At 45.0% G+C, this 24,905-nt stretch overlaps 1 protein-coding gene across 3 annotated transcripts in view; it reads right to left on the reverse strand.

Moving 5' to 3' along the window:
- The window catches only part of LOC125716681 (serine/threonine-protein kinase Nek7-like), a 40,258-nt gene that overhangs the window by 6,237 nt on the left and 9,116 nt on the right, over positions 1-24,905 (reverse strand). For all 3 annotated transcript variants that reach the window (XM_048989269.1, XM_048989267.1, XM_048989268.1), the window contains 7 exons: positions 23,324-23,402; positions 19,182-19,322; positions 16,521-16,583; positions 15,322-15,432; positions 11,605-11,713; positions 10,360-10,467; positions 5,983-6,077 (listed from right to left, as the gene is read on the reverse strand). In XM_048989269.1, coding sequence (XP_048845226.1) covers positions 5,983-6,077; positions 10,360-10,467; positions 11,605-11,713; positions 15,322-15,432; positions 16,521-16,583; positions 19,182-19,322; positions 23,324-23,368 — 672 coding nt within the window. In that variant the 5' untranslated portion in view covers positions 23,369-23,402. The remainder of the gene's footprint in view (positions 1-5,982; positions 6,078-10,359; positions 10,468-11,604; positions 11,714-15,321; positions 15,433-16,520; positions 16,584-19,181; positions 19,323-23,323; positions 23,403-24,905) is intronic.

Genomic DNA, 24,905 nt, shown 5'->3' on the forward strand with positions numbered 1-24,905 from the left:
ACTGTCTTTCCTATAAGAGAGAAAGGAAAATACTTGAATAAAATATGGCGGTTCTCTAACCTTCATCCAATATCGCATTCTAAAAACACCCCAAAACAAACTACTGTCTTTAGTTAACCAATCAGAGCTGACTGCATATTCCAAAATTACCTGAAGCATCAATCTCACTCTTTGCTGCTGAACAGGTAACTGCTCCGCCCTTACCATCATCTCATTGGCTACCAGAAAATACCAGGAAGTTCTAACTCTTCGATATGTTGCGCTAAAGTTGATTTAGTTGATGTCGCTAAACTGCGCCTCAGTATTATACTTCTCAGTCTATTGTACTAAACCAAGCCAAGACAGCAATGCACAATTATTCTACTCATAACACTTAATAGATCTTATCAAGCAGGATTTGTTTCTTCATTGGGTTCACTTCTGCAGCTAATCAGGAATAATGAATGAAAGTGGAATCACCCACTACAAAAAAATAAATAAATAAAAAATAAAATCAAACAAAGAGAAGTGCAAAACACTAGCAGGAAGAGCAAACTAAAAATCAACAGGAAATGACACGTGATGCTGCTTGTTTGGGAGGAGCAGGATGGGGGACAGGATTAGCTTCCTCGCTGTCGGCACCCTCCAAGCCTACCGAGGTCCCCAGCTCCCGCCTGGTGGTAAACGAAGGATGTGGCGGCCCACCTGGTGCCTGGCTAATCCGCCTAATCCGGCCTCCCCGGCTACGGGATGGTCTCGAAGCTTCTGGCCCGTCTGTGGTGGATACGTCTCAGGGTCACTCGCGTCTGTAGGAGGTGCCGCAACCCACAGAGCACCTTCCACTCTACAACCGTTTTCTATGCCCTGAAAGCATTTCGGTAGCTAAATCAATGTGTCTCTATATACGAAAGACAGGAACTGAAGACTGTTTACACACTGATGGTGTACACAGACGCAGTGACTGCTAACCGCTAAGGTAAACCTCTGTCGGACGTGGTCAGGGCCCCTACACACGCGATGAAGTGCGAGAGATTCGGTGCTACCCAAATCCTTCTGCTCGCTCTGCCACGTTTTCCCCCCATTTCCTCCTTGATCAATTGCTCCGTCCGACAAATTGGGCGACAACACCCTTGCGCGGGAATGGATCACAGCCATTACTGACGGCACCGGCGTTTTAAAATACACATGTTTGAAAAATCTCCAGCAGAGAAAGAAGCCTTCTTTTTTTTTGGTTAATACTGCACCTCTGCATTTCTGTTTACTCAAACATCTGGCTGAATTCAGCAATGCCCGAGTTCTTGCACATAATAATTACCTTACGAATTTATGCAGACTCTTTGTGAAATGTAAATGTATTCCGGGTGGGTGTGTGCATGTACGCCTGTGTGCATGTGAAGGCGAGAAACTGGGGGGGGGGGGACACAAAGTGTCAGGCCACGTATTTGCAGTTAGAAAAGGTTGTGAGCATCCAGCAAAGAGTTAAACAAGGACTATTGTATTTTCATGCATCTTCTGCTTGACAGATGAAAAATGTCAACTGTCCTGTTTTTATTTTGGAGTTTTTGCACTATTCATCTGGTTCATTAGTGCCTCGCGCTGCTGCTCCTGACAGCTGCTCGCCCTTCACTCCAGGCAGCTGAATTTTTCAGGCTAATTTGATCCTCTGCTAGGAGACAATGGGGAAATGATTGACTTGCCCCTTGACCTCTGGGGTCCAGCTAACCTCCACCCTCCCACACCTTCCCCCAGCCCCCTGCCGATTAGTATGCCGTGTCCGTCCGGACCACATGGGCCCGCTGGTGGTCTGCTGGGGGTCGGAAGGGGGTGGGGGGTGTCACGCCCTCCCCCTCGCTTCCACCCCACCCCACCCGCCACGACCCGCAGCCCACAACCCCAAGTCAGCCGGTCGGCCCGACCGCTGTGCCCTGACAGCCCTCAACGGCCGCGTAAAGGTCCACCGCAGGAGTGGAGGATCTGCCGACGACTTCATTAATATTGATTGGCTTTTGTTCCTCCGCCCTGCGCGCCAATTAAAATCTTCTTGCCTCACACACCGGATGCTGCTCTCCGGTGAGCCCCGGTCGTCATGAGCACCGAGAAGAAAATTCATACAACACTTCTGGGAAGGATACATACTTATTTTACTGTGCCGGAGAAATGCTGGTGCCTTTCGCAGCCACTGAAACGTACGCCAGGTGCTTTGGAAAATGCTTGTAAACGCGTTTGTTAAAATGCAGTTTCTCGAATGCAGAATCCCTTTCCAGGGAACACATTCTTATTCAATTTGCTCTGATTCTTTTCAAAAATGACTATGAAAATTGCACCTGCTGAGCCTTTAAACTTTGTATTTAAGCTGCGGTGGTATGTATCCCACTGTTTCAATAGACTGAACATTCCCCATTAAAAACAAGAAAGCAAAACACAGAGAAGCACGCACTTTCCACCCTGTTTGGGCTGCTTCTCTTTGCTGTTACAAACCCAAATGAGTCTTGGGGTAATTTCCTCATCAGTAATGTAAAGACAGATCATGGTGCCGATTTGTCTTATTTCACTTGTAAGAACACTCGTAAGTCAAACTCGTGCTGGGCATGAACCCCTGATGCATTATGGGACATTCCACATCCCCATGCACACCGTCACCTGGACAGCCAGTGCAGCGAATGATCCTCAGACACCCTGCGACCTATAGGCATGATACAGTGTAGGTTTGCTTGTTGCCTGCCCTTTAACATGTGCTGTGAATGATAGGTCTCACCTCACTCTGCCTGCCATCTGTTTGCTCTAGCCAAGTCCTTTCGCTTCCGCGGCGTTAACAAAACTGCGTGATTTAAGTGACAAAATCACCTTTGTGTTTGACTTCAGGAGTCTGTCTGCTTGGCACCTTGAGCTTAATATATTTCCGTGCCTGTTATGCTCCGCTTATTCCACATCTACTTACCATACAAGGATTTATAGCTGATTAAAACGCTTCTTTACCATATCAAAGATTCTTTAAGGCTTAAAATGCGCAAAGCCAGATATGTGTCATTTCAGACATTTCCAATAGGGGATCTATTCAAAATGATCCGAGAGATGTGGGTGTTTATGAAGCGCACCTACATTTGACGGCTGCACATCAAAGCCAAGCAGCTGCGTCGATTCCCAGACTAGCCGGCCTTAAAGCCTCATGCCATCCAACGGCTACGCCGAGAAGGTGGGGCGGGAAATCTGCGCCGTGGGGCCTCGCGGGACCTCGTCACGTGGCGGCGGCCCGACCGCGAGCGCTTCTGTCAGCCGCTCTAATCCGCCGTTAATGAAGCATCGCGCCGGCAGCGAGGAGCTGGGGGAAACCAATGGGAACCCAGGGAACCCCGGGATTTCAAATAAACAGCTTTACGCCCTTGCAGACGTTCAGCACAGAGAAAACACGGATACGCCCGCAGTCATTATGTACAGGTGATCATGTGACTTAGAAAAAGACTACGTACAAATGCAGCATCAGAAAAACAAAGGAAGAAATACCCATTCTGTGACTGTATAAAACATGTCCATCTATGGCTTCCCTTTAATTTCTATAAACGATTGATGTTAACAACATTTATTATTTCATTTAACGGTGACATATGGTGACACAGATTGCTGGTGCCGGAATGGCAGGACACCCCGTCATCGCCACATGTAACCATGGTGCTGCGAGTGTCATAGTAATCCCTGGGGATCCTGAGCAGGGCTCACATCGTGTGTTGGACGCCCGCGCAGGGAGGGGGGCGGAGTACGCTGAAGTATTAGGCTCAAATGAAGGTGCCGCCTTGAAACGGATGAAATGGTGATGGAATGCAGCGACCCTGGAGGTCACTCGCTGCTACGTTCGGGTCCCAGCCAGATTAGTTCCAGAGAACCTGCATCCATTAAGAGCTCGAAATCTGCACATTCAAGCACCAGCAATGAATGGCGTAGGGCTGGTGCGGTGGCCCAATAGGGTGAGAATGACGACTGAGCCGGCATCCCATCCAGGATGTGCCACACGCCTCCTGTTCTGATGAGTGCTTTCCGAGAACTCAGAGGGCAGAGACGGGTGACTCAAATGCACCGTTGAATCCATACGGATTTCATTCTCGGGCCTCAACCGGAAGATTCCTTCAGCCAGGTGCTGCGGCTGGGCAGCGGGTAACATTGCGGTAAAGGACCTGGTCCTCCACACACGTGCCGCGCTTAACCTGAAACACTGCTGTAAAACACATCCAGCTGACAAACTAAAACTGTTAGCTGGACTGGATAAAAGCATCAGTTAAGCACCTGAATGTAAACATACACTCACCAGGCTGGGCTGTACCAGTCACCTTCAAATCACACGTTTCATTACCCACAACAGACAGAAGAGAACATGGTAAATGCCCCCAAAGGATATTATGAAGCAGAACAAGCAGGATGAAGGGACCTTTAGAAAACAAATGCAGCTGCATCCAGCTTGTATTTCAAAAGCGATACACTGATCCGATACTCCACGAGTTACTGCCGATATTCACGTTGCGATTCATTTCGTCATGGAGACAGACGAGCCGCGGTCTTGTTCACTCCGCCGTTTTTGTAGACTCGGAATTAAATCGGTACGTTTGGTGTAGACACAGCATGTATCCGTGGTACAGATGAGTTGTACTGATCGATCTGTTGAAGCATGGTTGGCATTTTAAGGATTTCACGCAAGTTTATTCTGTTGATAACGAAAGCAGCTGCTCTTCCGCGGTTAGCAGTAGTCGGCTGAGCTAGTAGCTAAAGCCACCTGTGTGGAAACAGGTTCAGCGAACCAGCCGAACACCTTCCGAAAAACCCTATTAGCATGGCCAACTTATTTCAGGGAGGCAGGGGACGCTGAACCTGGGCAGCCAAGGGATGAGGATAAGAGTTTAGATTTGGGGGGGGGGGGGTTTACATTACATAAAGCATTCTCTGCTCTCCAGTGTCCCCTCAGCTGGCCTGCATTGCACTGCACCACGGCCAGGTGCGTGCTGCCGGCTCGGCGCACTGTGGGAGTCTAATTAGCGCCGAGAACGGCCGTCTCCATGACGAGGTGAACTCGGAGGGCCCTTCTCAGCCTGAGGCCCTTCAGGAGGTGGTATAACGGGGGCACGCGCCCTCGCCCCCCCAGCCCCCGTGCTCGCTCCACAGTGAAGGATAATTACTCTGAGATAATTGAAAGAAAATTGAAAGGAAAGAAGGTGCTGAACTTCAAATGTTTTTGTGCGCATTGCTGATGAGCGGCCCCAACCCGTTTGCTCCTGTGTCGTAACCCCCCCCCCACCTCCCCATGCCTTCCCCCCAGTTTCCTTCAGGTCTCCCATCCACCGGCAGACCGCAGGGCAGACAAGCCACCCGAAAGCCTCAGCTTCTTCTTTAAAAGAACTTGCACATCTCCTGTGGCCCTGCAACGCGACGGTGCGGGGTTGAGGAAATCTATCGCCGTGGTTGCCTCAGCTGAGCAGACCGTGAGAGTTAACTTGCACAAGAATCGTAGCCCTCTAAAAAGTCCAAATCCGTTTCCGCTCCTCATCAGAGGGAGGCAACCTCTGTTTCCAATCACGCTGACCCATTAATCCGATGGCGCTGCTGCGTACTTAAGAAGTCATTCCTACAGGTTAGGTTATCGTTCTTGTAAAAACAGCACGATATCAGAAACATATGAAACAGTCATTTAAATCTTGCCTGCAAACTTCAGCAATGCTACAGGCTTCCTCTCTGGAGTGCTTAGCTCATAAAAATAAAATAATGCTGGATTTTACTGTAAACGCTCTAACTGTGCTGTATGATAGGGTGTTTCGGTTTTTAGGGTAGGCTAGCGTGCCACATTTCATAAACGTTTTTCTGAAGTGACTCAGGTTAAACGCTCGCTGGCTTGCCTCTCAAAATCTGAGCCAGCAACATTTTGGTCACACATACTGGTCCTTCAAAAAAATAATAATTGTCCCACATTTCATGGATCGGATCCCCCCCCTAAAAAAAAAAAAAAAAAAAAAAAAAAAACATTACCTCGTAGAGTAAACAGCCTAGTGACCAGATGTCAGATTTGAAGTTGTATCCGTCTTCATGTATCCTCTCTGGAGACATATAATAAGGGGTGCCCACTGAAACACAGAAAGGTAAAGCAGCAGTCAGTCGATCCCTTCGCTTGCTAAAGCATTAAAAAAACACCCACTCCAGGAACTGAAATGTCAAATGTAACTACAACACCATTTGGATGTGGACTGCAGGAGAGCTATGAAATATTCACACACACACATGCACACACACACACACACATGCACACACACACCTTTCACTATCTCACAAAGCTATTTCCAAATGGCTCTTTAAAGTAACATTTTGTATTGCTGGTATTACTTAGATTTCGATACCCTTCTCCACCATCTTAACCGAGTGACCATGACATTTTCTTTTTGCAGTAACACCACTCTGCCACTGAAAGGCGCCGTGAGCTTTCACGAGGACTGTTTCTACATCGTGCCATCGCCACTACATAATTAATGTTTATTCTCATTTCCGAAGGGAAAGAAAACATCTAAAGTAAATGGATCGTGAATATTTAAATGAGAACACTGTCCATTCACTTCCCCCTCATCATCATTCATACAAGTACCTGTCAGCGTGAAAGGACTTACAAAACAGTTTTGGACAAGCTGTGATATAGACCTATGTCCTCCTTATCTCCTCAAGTTCCCGAAACACCAGTGACCCCTGTTGAGGTAAAACCAGACACTACCTTCATCCTATTGAAAGCACGTATTACAGCTTTAAGTGTGTTTCGTGTATGCTATTATTGCAAGTTAGCGCAGCTCAAAGAGATTCCTAATGATGATTATTAGAAAAACAAACCATCTATTTTTTCCTAAACTAAGAAAGCAATAAACAAAGATGAAGCAACAGTACCACTTATATGACACTGGGTCAAACGCAAAGTTATGCAAATGGTTAATTTCTCAAGATAAATTAATGCGCATTATTACAATTTGTTGCATCACAAAGTCCAAATCTTTGACATCTCCAATCATAAAAAAACACTGTAGACTTTAAAGTAAACTCTTTTGGGAAACGTACTTTTAAATATTTTTTATTAGACTAAGACGCCTGAAAATGATAATCATAGCCTATTAAACAGCAAAGTAATCTTAGCACTTTATTCCAGTGATACACTAGCAAACATAATGACAAAGATAATTAGCGTTCATTTGTCATTGTTTTTTGATGCCACACACAAACGTGTATAACCTGAATTATCGCTGCCTTAATCTTAATCACCGTTCCACAGCGTTTTTTTTTCCCAGGAATTTTCTTTTGTTCTTCCGTGGGGTTCGCCACACGCTCACCCCGCCCACTTAATTTAAAGGGGAAGAGTCCCCTGGCTCCCCATGCGAAGATAAGTAAGACTTTTCTATTTGTGTCTGCGGGCGGCTCAGCTACTGAGGGACGGAGTTAAAAGGGTGGGCCTCGGCTTCTGGGGCGGAGAATTGACAGGCGCGTAGCAGCGCTTCCTGGACCCCCTTCCACAGCACACCCCAGTGCTCGACTGCGGAGGTTTGTCTCATTACAGCCTGAGCTGTCAGACCCTACCTTTCCACCCCGCAGAGGGAGGGAGAGAGAGTGAGAGGGAGGGAGAGAGAGAGAGAGAGAGAGAGAGAGAGAGAGAGAGAGAGAGAGAGAGAGAGAGAGAGAGGAGGAGGAGAGAGAAAGAGAAGGTGTCTGTGTTCCAGGATGCATAAACTTACAAGATGCACACCTTGGCATGATTGACAATTAGCAAGATTACGCACAGCCAATCACTGCAAAGCAACAAAGTAACTGTTTCAGTCTAAATTAAACATTTAACCAACAACATGCGCTTTCCTTGTACTTGTAAACAGCTATTTGAATGACCTGGCATTATATTTAAAATGATTAAACATTTTATTACTACGGTATATTACAAAATGTATGTATTAATATGTGAAATAGTATACCAAGAGATGGCCTGTATACATTATGCATTCTTTAATAATAAATTTAAGTATTCAATGATCAAATATGTATCAAACAGAATGTAATTTATTAAAATGCAGGCTATAAAAAGCAAGGGTATATGTAAAAAATAAAGCGAGAAAATGGTCTGCCTATTTCATCCATATGTAATGGGACCATTTTTATATTTTCTCAGCAGTTATCATTTTTTCCTGTGCGAGGCCACCCTATATCAATTCGGCATCCACTAGAGACATTGTGTTTAGACCGCTTTTCTCGCTTTGCGATGCCACTGAATTTATGGGATGTTTATGTAGTGCTTTTGTGGAAATAATAGTTACAAGTGTTAGGAAATAAACAAGAACCACATCTAGCAAGAGATGCCAATCGAGGGGCAGAAGGAGCAGGCCATTTAAACACGATCTGCGAGAAAGTTCGGTAATTAAGATGGAGAGATAATGAGCTACAGGCAGGCTGGACACCCGCTGTTAATAATGCTGTAATTTTAGCTACATGCTAAGACTAATACTTTATCGTATTTTCGCCCTTCATGTAAAAAGCTTCAAGGTAAGAATTTACACAGCTTGCATTTTTTAATTTTCACTAATTGTCATAGCTGAACATATAGCTCATCTAGAGATGTAATCTACGTTGACCGGTATCACGGTGCTATGAGCAAAGCTAAGCATTAACACACAACACTGCTGGTTGCCAGGGGGCCATACTGACACCAAAAAAGCAACTCAGGCTCATTATCGACAGCTGCTGACCTTCAAACATGTGTCTGACAAGCACGAGACAGCGACAGTCAGCGGACAACAAAATAAATAAAATAAAATATACGTGTAGCTATGAACTGCGAATAAAATTTCAAGAAGAACAATCAAGGCTGGGAGGGACTGTCAAAATAGTGACTACACCATGAAATCAGAAAGGCAGCATCGTAAAATAAATAAATAAATACCACCCATCTCATAAAAGATACAAAACGGTGCTAGCTAGGTAGACCTTTGATCCACTGCGGTTTGATATGCAGAGGAAGGTCTCTGTTAACCTGGCTGCTTCGGGTATTAACAGCAGCTCGCGGTTTACTACGACGTGAACAACGGATGAGGTTTCACCAAGGTAAAAATAAAATAAAAAATAAAAAAAAACTTGCCGCCTACCAGATTGCTATGCTTTCGGTCGTACACAGAGAAGCACACAGCCCCCTCCCATATTAAGAATAGCCTCTTGTGAGAGAGGTGCGTTGAGTGCTCGAAAGTGTAATATGAGTGTCCTGTCACACGGAATGCATTCAGTAACTGAGCGTAATAAGAATACCTTATCACAGGAGCGATGCTGACAGGTTGCACAACAAGGCGACAGGAACGATGACGGCGATCGCGCAGCTTCTCCCGCCTGCACAGGTTGCTAAGCGAGGTGCCGCGCTTCTGCCGGCCTTTTATTCTATTATTTTTGCGCTCAAATGTCAAGCGTCACTTGCAACTGCAGTTGAGGCGTATGTGTGATCGCTGCACTGCTTAACTCGGTAGCTGACCGCCTCGGTCACGGAGAAGCCAGACCGGTTCTTCATAAAAGTATTAAACTATAAAACCATATAGTACGATACACCTTGCAGTGCCTGGGCGTCCTAGGCAGTTTGGGACTTTACAGTAGCTCCTGGAGAACATTATATAACACTGGCTTCACTAAATGTATGAGCAGCTCGTTCTTATGTTAATGCTTAGTATCAGAACTGCAAGGCCACAAAAACACCCATATAATTAAAAAAAAAAAAAAAAACACAGAAGAGGCTCAGGAAAGGAGGGAGGAGGATGAAAATGAAAACAGATGTAGAAGAGACGGAGGACAATAATACGTCTTAAGAGAACGTGATGTGGGAACAGATGTGGGAACCGTTTGTTCAGTTCGACGGGATGTGAGAACAGAACATTACGTTACGCCTGTTTTATGGGACCAGCCTTGACAGAACTGACCACTGGCTGCAGGAGGGGGGCATTTCGGCCTTGTAGGCGACCCGCAGCACACTCCCAAAGGGACTGGGCCTTCAGAGACCTAGGATTTCCTTCAATGCGTTTCTGGTATCACAAACTAGCTAAAGTGCAAAGCAGTAGCTGAGAGACTATACTGGTCCCGGCTGTGGGTAAAGCCTGCCGTAAAATACTCCCTTACAGCAGCAGCTAGTCCAGACTTCACATCCTGTGGAGGTCAAAGCGACAGGAAAGTCCTAACTGTCCAATGAAATAGATATGTCTAGTGGCTGGCTAAGGCTAGCCATTAGCTTCCAGAAGGTCAAGCTTTTTTTAATAACAAACACGTGGTTCTAGGTCACAGCGGTACAGTATAATGAAACACATCCGCCTCAGGCACTGCAGCAACTTGGCTGAAGCCGAGCGTTTTAATTAAGCTCACCTAGAGAGTGGGCGGCTGTGGTTTTAGAGCTGAAAAATCTTCCCAGTCCCAGGTCTCCCAGTTTAACTACCCCAGTGGCAGTAATGAACACGTTGGCTGGTTTTATGTCTGTGAAAAGAAAAGAGAGAAGGGTTTCATTTTCGAACTGCAGGCCTCACACAAAACTACAGATAAGCAGGAAATGGATTTCGGACAACTGTAATTGCCAATTATAAGTTTACAATGGTACGCCAATTAGAGGCGTGCGGTTCAAATGTTGGCTTGAAAGGTGTTTAAAAAGGGAGTCTTGAAGCATGCATTTTCACAAATAAGCATGGGATTCTTTTGACATTTCACATTTTTGCCAAATTTGAACCACTGATTGAATACCTATGTACATTCACACAAATTAACGGCAATTATCATTTGGTAATATAACAAGACATCTAAGTAGGACTGCATGTGATACATACAGTAATAATTTTACTGATGAAAGGAAAACATTTTCTTTTATACTTTTAGTGTGATTCCTGGAGGTTAAAACAGCACAGTGATGGATTTGAACGCAATCTGTTTGGGATGCGAACGAGTCAAAACAGGGTTGTGTGGAGTCGTCACTGGGGACTTCTAGCAAAACGTCACCGTGTAAACTGGACGGGGGAATGGAAGCTGACGCATGGAAGAGTAGCTTCTGAGCCTGCATTATACGCCTTGTTGAAGCCTTTTATTTGCCCACAGATGGCGAGCAGGAGGGTACGCTGGTTGACTGGGATATTATCCACAATTTCCGGTGACCACACTGGTAATTCCAAAGGATCGCTATCTTCGTGGGGACACATGGGGGGGGGCTTGCTGCTGTATCACCTCTACAATGGGAGGAGCACCTTTTCACCAAACATCCTGCTCATGTGACCTCTATAATCTGATACACTACATGAGGGTGAATAATCATGTTGAAGCTCTGGGTCAGTGAATTGTGTACTTTATTTATTTAAAAATGAAATTACAGCTTCAGCTAAAAGACTTCGCCATGTTGTGAATATTGTGAACTAAGCACATCTGGAAATGTGGAAGATTTCAGGTGAAAATAACTTGAGTAACAGATGTCTGTGCTCACGTCAGGTTTGTCTGGTAGCATAACCTTGTGTGAAATCCACAAAACAAACCTCATGTAAATGTCATGTACACCCAAGTGACAGAAGCAGAGATGGCAGAGATGCAAGTGGAGAGAGGTGGCAGTGGGGGGGCGAAGGCGGGTTGTCGCACCCCTGTGCATGACGCGCCGAGAGTGCATGTGGTCCAGAGCGCTGCACAGCTGGACGAAGTATTTCCACACGGCACTTTCCGGAATAAGCCGCCTCTGCTTCTTGAAGTGCTGTTGGGGGGGGGGGGGGGGGGCAGAGGGTATGGAAATTAAAATAAACAGAGAGGATTGAAGCATCCCTACCCAACATGAGCCATGGAAAAGAACGCAATTGGCGCTCATTTCGTTGGCAGCTGTCAGAAGTACAGTCATGATGAAAGGCTGAAGTTCTCGCACAAGCACTGAGGGACAGGAAGACCAGTCTTCACTGACCACCTGCTCCACTGTTTGTCAATAGTGAATTGAACATCTAGAAATTATATTTTCAATCTACTTTTACAATTACGAGTACCTCGCAGCAGCGTCTCTCCTGCCTGCTCTGCTGCCAGTGGTTGTGCATTTATACCCAGGCTTAACAAACTGGAGCATATATTTCATGATTTAGTGCTCATGTGACTTCCTCTGCTGGCCACCAGACGATGGGCGCCCCCTTTGAGTCTGGCTAGGGTTAGGGCTTTCTCTGCTGCCCCCTGGAGGATGGGCTCCCCCTTTGGGTCTGGTTAGGGTTAGGGCTTCCACTGCTGCTCCCTGGAGGATGGGCTCCCCCTTTGGGTCTGGTTAGGGTTAGGGCTTCCACTGCTGCTCCCTGGAGGATGGGCTCCCCCTTTGGGTCTGGTTCCTCCCAAATTTTCTTCCTACTAGGTGGTTTTTCCTTGCCACTGTCACCTCTGGCTGGCTTACTGGGGGCTTTGACCAGAGACAATGTAAGGTGCTTTAAGGCAATGTAATGTTGTGAAAGTGCACCATAAAAAAAACTGAACTGAAATTAGCTGGGATGTCCAGTCAACTTTCTCACTATTTGTAGATGATTCATTAGCTTAATTTGACTTTTAATTTTGGCATACTGCCACCTGCGAACGGTGTGATACTAACCCCCACCCCCCCCACCACACACACACACACACACACACACACACACACACACACACACACACACACACACACACACACACACACACACACACAGTCGTGTGGTCATATCTTTTTAGGGGCCACTTATTCATTTCTACGGGAAAAATGCTAATGCGAACTATGACAACCTTAACCCCCACCCAGCCCTGACCATAACCATAAGTAACCAAACAAAATACAAGAGTTTTTGCATTTTTACTTTTCTCACTGCAGTCACAGATTTTTATACAATACAGTTTTCCCGCATGAGGACCAGGAATCTTGTCCCCACAAGGTAAGGTATACCTAGACCACACAAACATAAAAGTCAATGCAGTTCTATTTAACAAACAGCGTTGGTTTGTTGCTAAACATGCAGGTAGATGCTGGCCTCGTTTCAGACCTTAATTAGACATAGAAAGATGCCTTTGTGTCGCACTGAGAGCCTCCCAAAGCTGCAGAGCGACACTGGACTCCCCAAAATTCCAATCTGTGGTTATTTTCTGTGCACATCTGCTTCTTTGATACCTAAACAAGCCCCTGCCCCTTATCAAACACACCCTCATTTATACACTGTTAGGGAACTGATACTCGATCTTAGTTCAGAGAACATGCTCATGACAACTGTTAGCGCTAAAATGTACATTTGCGCTTAATGGGCTGCACGCTCAAGTATTTGTCATCTGATCTTACTCAGCAGAACGCCGCCATTAAACCCAAACTGCAAAAGATCTAACACAGCTAGTATAGGAGTAAATATTCCAATGTATTGAGCTCATCAGACTTTTAAAATTTTTTTTAAAAAAACCTTTCCCTCAGAGAGGAGAAGTGCCTGGAAGCCCTCCAGCGAAAACTGAGATGAACCGACTTACAGATTCATATGAACCAACTACGGCAATCTTAATAGAAGAATTCAAAGTGACCTTAAAGCTCACAGCTTGGGTCATAAGAAACAAATGACTGCCTTTCATTATGTTTTCATTATATTTTGATGCACAGTGATATCTTGCTGCTGTTTTCAGTGGGAAAGTCTAGATAAACAGAAACACATGACACAGAGGTTTTCGGAAATCACAGACATCCATGTCCAACATAAAGGAGAGTTTTATAACAAGACCAAAAAATGCTAATACACGCGGAGAATGAGAGACAGGAGGAACCAATGGATGGTAACAATGACGGTCACCTGACTGGACACTCTTAGGTGATAGAGCCCCACCACAATTCTCACAGTAACATAGTCACTGTCACCCAACCAGGTAAACCTGGAAAATCCATCCTTATTTTTATTTATTATGTACTATTTTTCACATGTTAACTTCCTCTTGCTTTCAGGGAAATATTTCAAGCCAACCTGGATATAATTCTTGGCTTAATAAGCACTGGCCTACATCCCAAACAGATCACTGGTTGTGCTATTTCTCAAGATTCCCATTTGCATATGAAGAGAGGCGCTCAAAGCCAGTGAGAGGCATGGTGCACCAAGTCTCCGATTATTCAAAGGTAAACAGGGCCGGCGTCACAGTTTGGAATCTCATGAAACTCACCAGCAAACCTGACATCGCCTGAATTCTGAAATGGACAGAGATCAAAAAGAATGGAAGCTCATGCATTTTGCACACTTGCATCACAATTCTCCTATATGTGTAATATAGGGAGCATTGCGTTTTCATAAATTTATCAGCACATACTGTAACTGACTCTCAATGGCATGGCAGGGATGGAGAGACGGGGTAAGAGATGGTGCTCATACCAATCCGACATCTTCTGAGGTTTGTAGTGTTGCTCTCTCATTTCCTAAATTCCATCCACATTTTTCTCAGACACCTTGCATACATCAAGCAGCCTGCGCTTCACACGTATGATTGATCAGTCGCTTCTCCAGGCTGCCCCCAGTATTGCGGTGTTGAATTGAGCAGGAAAATAAGCAGCTGACACAATGCAGATGCCTTTTATCGTCAGCGAGCAGGACTGAACGTTACATTCATGGCCGCGGTTCATCCACAAGACTTTGCATGAACTTGCAATGTTAGATTCACCGGCTGCTTCATCCCTTTATGCATCCCTGCTTCAGAAGATACATACCAGCTTATGTTTCTTACTGGAAGTCAGACATGTACAGCATGTAGCTGCTAAATTTTACATACGGTGCTTAAACTGATTTCCATGTTTCCAAACCAAAGACCTTTTCCTTCCATTAAGTCTTGCTGTGATTTTCGCAGTGCAGTGCAGTGCAGTGCAGTGCAGTGCAGTGCAGTGCAGTACTCCACAACAAATGAATCTTTTAAGATCCACCACCATGTCGCACAATTAGAACAAATACATAGTGCTTGAGAAAATTGGCAAATATTACATTTATATTTTACAGGCTTTTGAATGACTCCTAAAAATGGTTTCACATGTCTAAGTAAAACCACACATTAGTTAATACCAACATTCTAGCTACATTTTTGTTGCGCAGTTAAAGTTGAAGATAAAAGCACGTTATAACTTAATGTGACAATTAAAAATATTTCAATAGTTTGGACACAATGGGAATTATTTTTCTGGTAGATGATGAAATGATGAAGAGGACCGCAAACATCCCATAAGCTGAAGTTGTGTGAGGATCACAGTAATTGATATGTGTCATAAAAAAAGATGCAAGTGTCTAAACATGCATCTCTGCCTTGCTGCCAGGTAACGACAGCGGAGAGATGTGGCAATCAGGAGCTCCATGCACGCCCTACCTTTATCATCTGTGACAGGTCCCCCGCATCTGCAAGTTCCAGGACAATATTCAGCTTGTTCTCTTCAATGAACGAGTCGTGATATTTAATTACATTGGGATGGTTCAATTGCTGGGGAGGTAGGAGCAAAAAAACATCACAGGTTGGTTAGACGTAAACCTTAGTCATAATCAACACTCAGTGAGTTCTATAGAATGCCAGTCCCCAGTTTTTTTCGCATATTTACAACACAGAGCAGACTAATATTAATGCAGTTTCCATGGTAAAATGCAAAGTAAAAAGCCCTGATGAAACTAATGTCAAATCCTTGTGTGACCTCAAAGGGGAAAAAAAGTGCAGGCATGTATTCTGGCCTGTTTTTCATGTTTCTGTCTGTGACAGAATCCTAAATACGACTGAAAAAATGTTAGGTTAAAACATTTAAAAAAAAATAAAAATACACAGATCTGAGCAAAAAGCCACAGGTTAAACAGCATTTGCTCGTAACATGTGCTACAGACAACATTTTAGAACCTTAAATGCCGTAAAAATGAATTAATCGGGACCATGTTCATAAAATAAGCATGAGCAAGACGGTTGCTGTGTGTACTTGTGAACGTCACCATATCGTTGAATACACTGAAACCCAATAAACCCACTTACCGTTTGTGGTCTGAAGGACAGAAAATACAGTGAACGTGAAATAATGTCCCACATCATCACCAGTTTATATAACTGGAAATGCTTTGAAGAGAACTCATGAGTGGTGTTGATGGCGTCGACATGGCAGATTAATGATGTTCATTTCATTAAAACTATCAATCCTTTACAAAATCTTTTCATGTTCTGCAATGAGCCCCGTGCCTGGGTGATTTACTGAACTTGAAATTATCTTTAATCAAATGATTTTTTTTAAAAGGTTGTGTACCTGTTTAAGGCATTTTGGATAATTTGCTTGAAAAAAAAAATCACATTCTATGCCATCTTAACACTAGAGATACTGGTGCAAATAAAAACCATAGTTTTGCCCTGCAATAAAGAAACCATTCCTGCCTGGAGGAATGACACGCTGGAGCTAGTGATGTGTTCTCACTGTTCATCTGGTACAGATCAATTGTTTCTCTCATGTTGCTCTCAAGGTCTCCGTTTCAGTGCCTTTAGAAAACACAACACAAGGCGCCGCCCCACTCATTCGTCGGGCATTTATTTTTTTCTTTTACCTTAAGGAGGTCTATTTCTTTGATGCAATCTTGCCGCGCTTTGGCATCCATCAAGTCGAATATCTATCAAGAGATCAAAGGGGGAGTCGCTGTTACGGCATCCTCTGAACGCCGGCGTCCGAAAAGGCACACCTGGAGGACTGGGCCGTGCCTCGCTCAACCGGCACCTCGCTGTGACTCACCGCACTGTTTTACACGGCAAAACGTGCCGTCGTGAGAACCGATGTCTCATGAATTATAAACTAACAGTGTGATAAAACAAAGCAGGATTCCACTTCCTTTACGTTAAATGTGTCCAAAACTAGCATCTCTGTCATTAGAGCTGCCTGATGTCAGCAATATCACAGCTTAGGAACAAACCTGCAGTAATGTGCTGTAATGGTTAAACAGAAAATTCTTTAACATCACTTTCATAAAAAGGAATGATGCATAAAAAAAAATCTGTCCTTCTGAAGTCAAAATATGCAGTGCCTGACAAAACAGGCACAGCCCAAGTCTTACTGCATTTACAGTGACTTAGAAATAATTAATTGTTTAAATAACATCATAAATATCCATCCATCCATATCCACAGGAAGAACAGAGCATCATACTGGGGCAACTGTGAAAAGGACTGTCAGTCAAGAAACATACAAACATGACTCATAACAAAGGTTCACTGTTAACAATTTTTATGATAGATATGACTTTTTCTGGGGCCCAATCAAAAAATCACTTTGGGAGCCGCCACACCCACCTCCTCTAGTGTAGTGACTTTGTTGCCAACAGGGGGCCCCATGCATAGATCTGACTGTTGGTAAACACCGGCACTGACCATAACCTCTGTACTGGGGAAAGTGGCTATGAAAACTGAGTGGATGGATGATGTTCCATATAGACTCACTCAAACCATCATATCATTAGAATATGAATAACATAATGCTATGGCCCGGGAACGGAACAGCTTATAAAACATGGCGCTTGACAGCCTGTAGGTCCAAGTGTATGAGCAGCAATAGGGGAGGAGGCCCACGACACTTTGGTCAAATGCCTGAAGCCATGCTAGTATATGTAAGTGCTGCTTCTGCCCGGGGTGCACTTTGAATGATGGGGTGCACTGTGATTGACGGCCTTTCCGCACGGCGGCCATTTTGTACCCCTGCCTGCCACGCCGAAACAAAACACACCCATGTTCATCTCACGCTTCAGCTCGAATACGCGCGGCGAGAGATCCGATATCTCCTGTTGATCATTTCGCATCCGTTGTTGAGGTTTTTTTTTTTATTCTAATTAAAGTCACATATTAGTGACACATCTGGAGCACTTAAACGAGAACCCGAGCCGTTCATGCATTTGCGTTCGTGACTCCTAATTAACGTTCGGGACGGCACTAAAATGGGAAAGGCGCGGGGGCACACTTTAAAGCTCGTTATGCGAGCGCGGTTACCATCGTCTACCTGGAAACACTGGCTGCTTGTCAGGGCCATCATTAGCGGTGATGGGCCCGCAGCGGTGACAAGTGCAGATTACGCAGTGGCGGCGCACGCCTCGGCTGGAGGCGCGCTAATCTTCCGCTTGCCAATTATTTTTTCATACATCCCTGGCTTGCAGCTTCCCGGGAAACGGATCGCGGTTCGCAGAGAATCCCGAAGCATTTCAGAGGGGTGTGGGGGAGGTGGGGTGGCGGGGGGAGTTGTGAGAGGGTGGGATCGGGGGATGGAGGGGAAATTTGGGCGGTAGGATGTGGGGAGGGTGGAACTGGGTTAGGCATGTAGGGGGGTCATATGCAGGGAGGTGGGTAACTGGAGGGAGATGTGGAGGGGGGTTTGGGGAGATGTGGGGCAGTGGGAGAGAGATTTAGGGGTTATCCCCCACACCCCCCCGTAAATCCCCCACCTCCCTCTGTATAACCCCAACATCCCCCCATATAACTAACACGTCCCTCTGTATAGACCCCAAGCTCCCCCAGTATAAACCTCACATCTCTCCATGTGGGTATGTGAGTATTATACAGAGGGATTTGGGTGAAACAGGAGTAGATATAAGGCAGGAGTATGTGTGTGTGCATATGTGCGTGTGTGTGTGTGCGCAGTGTCATGAGGGATATTAGGTGGCTGGACAAGAGCGCGTGAAACGTGCATACAAGGGTGGGAGCAAGACAAGCTGGGCTGCGGCCAGGCAAGGCGTCACTGACCAGTGAGCCCACGGTGGCCAGCATGCCCGCGATTCGGGGTCATGCGGGAAACGCCAAGACAACACAAACAAGGTGAAAAGCAGCCTGCGAACGCAGCTTTCTGTTACTTCAGGAAAAAACACCTGCAGATAATTCAAGATGTTTGCATTTTTAAACAGCCCAGACCGTTCAGGTTATGCTAATTTATTAGTACACATTTCTGGTAGATCTAAAAACAAAAAAAATAGTTACCATACAAATACATTAGGAATAAATTAACAGAAAGCAATTTTTTTTCTATTACAATATAAATATATTAGGAAACTAGTCAAATCCATGCAAAAATGTAAAATAAATTTTATTAAGTGAATTGTCAAATGGTACCAGAATCATCATTTGTCAACAAACCTCACGCCAGTCCGAATGCCTCATTTTTAGCAATTTTTCATTTTTTCATGTGAGAGCATCCAGTGATGCGGATGTGAGATTCGATGAGCTTTGAGTCTTACCTGTACTTTTTTCAATGCCACGGACGTGTTGTCCAGCAAGTACCGCGCGCGGTACACCTCACTGAACTGCCCTCTTCCGATCATCTTCCCGATTTCATAGTTTACTAGGGCATTGTGCCCCATATCTGGCTGCAAAGGCTTCTGGAAATACAAATAAGTAAGAAAAACATGAAGGTTTGGCAGGTTTTTTTTTTTTTTTTAAAAAAAAGATGATAGAATGGGTGAATACACTACTTTCATTTAGTTCCCAATTCTTGTATAAACAGATATCTGGTTTTCAGGTACCCATGGCAGAAACAAGGATAGCCGTGAACTAAGCAAACACATGAAGGAGAAAGTACATTCAGTCACTCTCAAAAGGTACAAACTGGACAAATATAAAACAGAAGAACGTTCATTACCAATGTGTATGGAATCCCACATGCAGGGCATGACAAGGTTTCAGGAGACCAGCAAACTTCTTGTAACTTTAAAATATATCTTAGGGCTGCCTGGCCTTTAAAACATCTAAAATTAGCCAGATCGTAATAATAGTACGAATGCGCCCCTCAGATACAAGTTCAAAAGCTAAGCATCTTGTAAACTTGCAATTGTAAAAGATCACGACTACAGAAGGTGACAGACAGAGAGAGATGCAGGGAACTGTGACTCTGGGGAAGGCCTTTATAATCACCTAATACTAATGCGTCCTTTTAGGTTGGCTTACTACAGATGAAACACATGGTCGAAAATCAACATGTCCCTGGAAACTGGCCACGACACACATTGGTGATGTCATTACATTCAGTGAGGATGTCCATCCATCCATCCATCCATCCATCCATCCCCCTAATCCAGTAATGGGCAGTGGTGATACTGGAAAAACACTGGAGGAGACACCAGGTCATTGCAGGACAGACTCACTCACACTTACGCACAACAGGCAATTAAGAGACACCTATTTTTCACACTCTGTATTCTTTTTGGCTGCATGAGGAAAAGCCGTGCCAAGCCCACACACACAGAACCAGAAAACAACCACATTCTGTTAATACCGATTATCAGCTTTTGGCGATTTATCACGAAAGGGACGACTTGCGTGCACATTGTACAACGCCGCAACCGTCGGGCTGCCTGCACGGCGTCTGGAGCGATGGCGGAGGGCCAGGAGAACAGCATGAGACAAACGTGAATCTGCAGAAGTCGGGGGGGGGGGGGGGGGGGGGCACGGGAATCTTTCACTGGCCGCGTGGCGACAAGCGTCAGCATGAGACTGGGCCGCGCCTGACAGCCGCGTGCTGCCAGCACTCTCCCGCTAATGCATTCTGGCACGTGGGGTCCGTAATGACACATTTACATATGCAATGACCTACATTTGCATGTCAGGTCGCGCACCGTCGGGCCTGATTAGTGGCAGCGCCGGGCGGCCTGAGGAGGCCAGAGGGTGCCGGCTTTTTTGGCCGCCCAGGGACGGGCTGCCAGCGAGGATTAGGCTGACGCGGCCCGAACATCGGACACTTCATTAGGGCTGATCTGTTTAACAGTGGGCAGCGGATGTAAACTGTGCAGCCTGTTCGCGGCACCTCTTGTATCCCATGGCTTCTCCCTTAGAGACTGGGAGGGGGAGGGTTGACTGACTGACAGCTCTCCTCATCCACTCTGTCCCGTCACAAAATCTAGGGGGGAGCAGAGGTGGTGGTGGTGGTGGTGGTGGGGGGGGGGATGGAGGATTGCACCCCTGCCACTAGCTGAGTCTCACGCCATTGCCAAAAAAGGGGCAGAGAGTATGCCCACGCACACACACACACACACCAAACACGCAGTTTACAGAGATAGCAGCTTGTGAGAAAAATGCACAGCTTGTTTCACTCAATGGCATTGAGCCCACCATAAAGAGAAGAGACAGGTAGAAGAGAGGGAAAGCATTCAGGGAGGGGGGTGGGGGGGGATTTTTGCTTAATTTTGAACCAATTGTTCTGCAACACGCCCAGCTCAAGAGGCACGGAAAAATTAGCCAAGAAAAACAAAACATAATAAAATTTTGCCGGATACATCTGTGAATACTGTTTTCTCAATTCTCTTCTTTATCATGCACCTAAATTTCTCTGATTTTCCTATTTTTGGAGCTTAACCGGCAAAGACTCTGCAGGCCAGTGGCATATAACAGGCACAATGTGAAATCCGGGCAGCAGGGGTTTGGGGGTGGGAAGGCAAAGAGGCAGGACTTTGGTATGCATGACGTCACAAGCCAGAACAGCCAATGGCATCATACAAACAAACTCCCCGGATCAGAAGAGCGGTTTGGCTATTGTTCTGTAAAACACTCGAGTCCGACGCCAAGCAGAGCTTTAACAAACCTTAAATAATTCATACAAACTTACTCAACACGCTGCCATATTCCCTATATAGTCATTCATATAGTGTTTATTAACACTACATAAAAGCACACACACACAAACCCTAAATATATCCAGGTCATAAGGCCTCCCAATAATTGCTAAGGAAACATATGAAACTCTGTGGTTTGCGTGTGCAGATATATCGTAGGAAATGTCTCGGGTCAACATGTGCATGCAGTTTTATCATAACACAAGCAGGAGCGAAAAGTGCCATGTCCAGCACTGTGACTCGGTGCAGACTCCGGGGACTCTCCGCCCCAAAGGGCCAAAAAAAGCCATGGTCACAAAGAGAAATATTAGTCATTCCCCCAGACCGAGATCTCTGCTGATCTGATCGGCCTGAGCCTCCTTCTCCCAGCCGCCTTGTCAGGGCAGCTGTCCTGATATCTTAAACTCCAGCGGCGCTGAAATCTTTGAGCTGTACCAAAAACATTTTCCATATGTGCTTGTATACCAGTTGGGGGGTGGTGTGTGGGTGTGTGTATTTGTGTGTGTGTGTGTGTGTGTGTGTGTGTGTGTGTGTGTGTGTGTGTGTGTGTGTGTGTGTGTGTGTGTGTAGGGGGCACTATTTCCTGCAAATTTTTCAAATGTACCACTGGAACTAACCTCTACATAGGATGACATATCAAAACGGTGCATCAAATGTGCTTGTTATTATCGTACATATGCCCAGTCTGTGTTGAAAGGGTACATTATCTGATTGAAACGTGATTTAGGTTTTAAAAACGAAGGACGCCAAAGCCAGACTTCAAAGGCTATATTGATACAAATACCGGTCAATGTTCAAATACACAAAAATGCCCCGTACACATTTCTTTCATGTCGGGTTTGAAAGCTTCTTTCGTTTAATGTCGTCCTTATTTATGAACGCCCTTTGAAGTTTATGGATTATTTACCTTGTTATTATTGCGAGTTTACTGAATTCATATGGAGAAAGAATCTTCCTTCCAAGAAAATCGATTGCTGGATGTTCCGGTCCGCTACGAAAATCCAGCAGAGACGGGATTTGCACATAAGAGGCGGCGTTTTATCGAACCACGTAACCACAGCGAGGGGTCCAGCTGCAAAAGTCTCAATCAATATAAGCAATTCCATATTGAGCCTCAACTTTGGTACTATGTGTTTGTTTAATTCCAAAGCTTTTTTTTTTTTTTAGATTCAAGCATCTTCCTTAAAGCGATGTTTTTTTTGTCCTTTTGTTATTTCTTTGTTGAAGAACTTCTTTCTTGTCCAAAAAAACGAAAACAAAGAAAACTAGCACATGAAATTAACCCAAATATCTAATAATAAAAAAAGCAGAACCATTTATGAAGAAAAAAATAAAGCCAAAGCATATCAACTGCCTCACTACATCATGACGATACAAGAGGATAACTGGTCGCAAAGAGAGGAGTCACGGGTGCAAGAGTCACAGTAAATTTGTTGCAAGACGCAAAAAAACATGCGTTGAATCCACAATTCATCTGACGGACCCCCTTCCTCCACCCGACACATCAGGTAGAGACGACACAAGAAGAAAAATCAGCCCTTTATGGCGCCTTACAGAGACCAGGCAGTGTGCAAAAACTCAATTAATACCTGCTAGCTGTACACCTGTGTGGAATTAGTGTACAGGGGAAGGGAGCCTCGGGTCAGGGGGAAAAGCAAGACCTAGAACCACTTCCTGTGGCTGGACTGACAGGCAGCTATGTCAGAACGGCAGGGGGAAGAGAGCAGAAGAGCGGCCATGCCGGCAGCTGTTCGGCGAGTGGTGCGTCTCCCTACCTGCTGCTGATGCTCGGACTGTTGACCTTGAGGCTGAACCTCCATGGTGGCAGCAAATCAGTCCCTGTATCCCAAAGCTCTGCAACGAGAACAGCAGCGATTCATTAGGATTCATGCGATTCGATATTTCACCTGAAAACGGAAACAGAACGGCGTACCAGAAAGACACAAATTCCAGGGTAATGGATGTGACATCAAGCTAACATTGGCAAATAAAATGCCTCAGAGCATGGACAAACTTAGAATCGATGAGTCATTTGCCTACGTTTTAATGTAACCTCCTGGGCTGAATATAGACGAATCCTAAAAATTGTACGTGTTAGAAATACACAGAATATTATCAACGCTACGGATGTGAGATCAAATGGACCATTGCAAGGAATAGGCTGCAGCTCCTCATTATTCAATTAGATTTTTTTCTAACGCACTGACATATCGTGGCCATTATATGCACACACCCACACACACAGAAATAGAGCCGATTCTCATATCACTTCCTCATCTTCCAGGAATAGGCCCCGGATCGCCGCGACCTTGACCGGACGCGCGGTTTCACCACTACAGCACAAGTAAGATGGTTGCTGCTTCATGCTACCGTCGATCTCCCGACCGCGGCAGTGGAGAGGTTAGGAGGTGAACGGGAACAGCCAACAATCCACTGACAGACCAAAAAGACCACTATTTACAAAAATACTAAGGTGCTGGACACACGTTCATTTTCACAGGCACACATACTGCAGGCTGCCATGTGCGGGGAATTTCAAATCATCCACGCTTGTGGCTGACCAGGCCTCTTGCGTTGACCGCTGTGAATTGTAACGGGCCTGTCTCTTCTTACACTATTGCAGGGCTATGAGGCTCGGGCTTTATAACGAGGAATTTATTTGCCGCGTGCTGCAGAGCCCACTCTCTATTATCCGTCGCAGTGGCAGATGCCACAAAAAGCAGACTAATTAAAAAACGGGCACAGGGACTCGGGTGACAGTTCTTGGAGGTGTCCGCATCCCAACCGTCCACCATTTTAAATAATGGGCACGACTGCTAATTAAACACACATCACCGCTGCTGCAAACATCACCATTAAAAACAGTCTGTATTTAGAAAACAGCGCATTTACTAATACTCTGGTACAGCTGTTGCCTGTTGCTGTTTGCCGGAATAGGCATTTTAAGATGTTCGGCATACTGGGAATCACTGGGAAAGCTTTGTCCATTCTAAATTAGTTTGAGCGCATTCAAAATAATTAAAAGTTAAAATTATTAAAAGATGAATTAAATAAAAGATAAGCATTTTATGCTTTAAGTTAAGCAAACTAATGGATTCCAGAATATGTCAAGCCATCGAAACTACAGATTATTCTGGTTGCCACTAATAAAGCTTTTTAGCATTTATTTACTTTCTTCTCTCTTATATACAAATGGATGGGAGAAACATTCCATTAAAAACAAAGTAAGAAGATATACATTGCTGTCCCTATCAATGTAATTCCAGAAATAGAAAAGGAAAAAAACAAACATTCGCATAAAGATAACCGTATCCGTTTCTGGGAGGGTGCAGTGACATTTCGTAAGGTGAGCATAAT

This window comes from Brienomyrus brachyistius, chromosome 21 (assembly GCF_023856365.1).
Source record: "Brienomyrus brachyistius isolate T26 chromosome 21, BBRACH_0.4, whole genome shotgun sequence".
Taxonomy (NCBI): Eukaryota; Metazoa; Chordata; class Actinopteri; order Osteoglossiformes; family Mormyridae; genus Brienomyrus; species Brienomyrus brachyistius.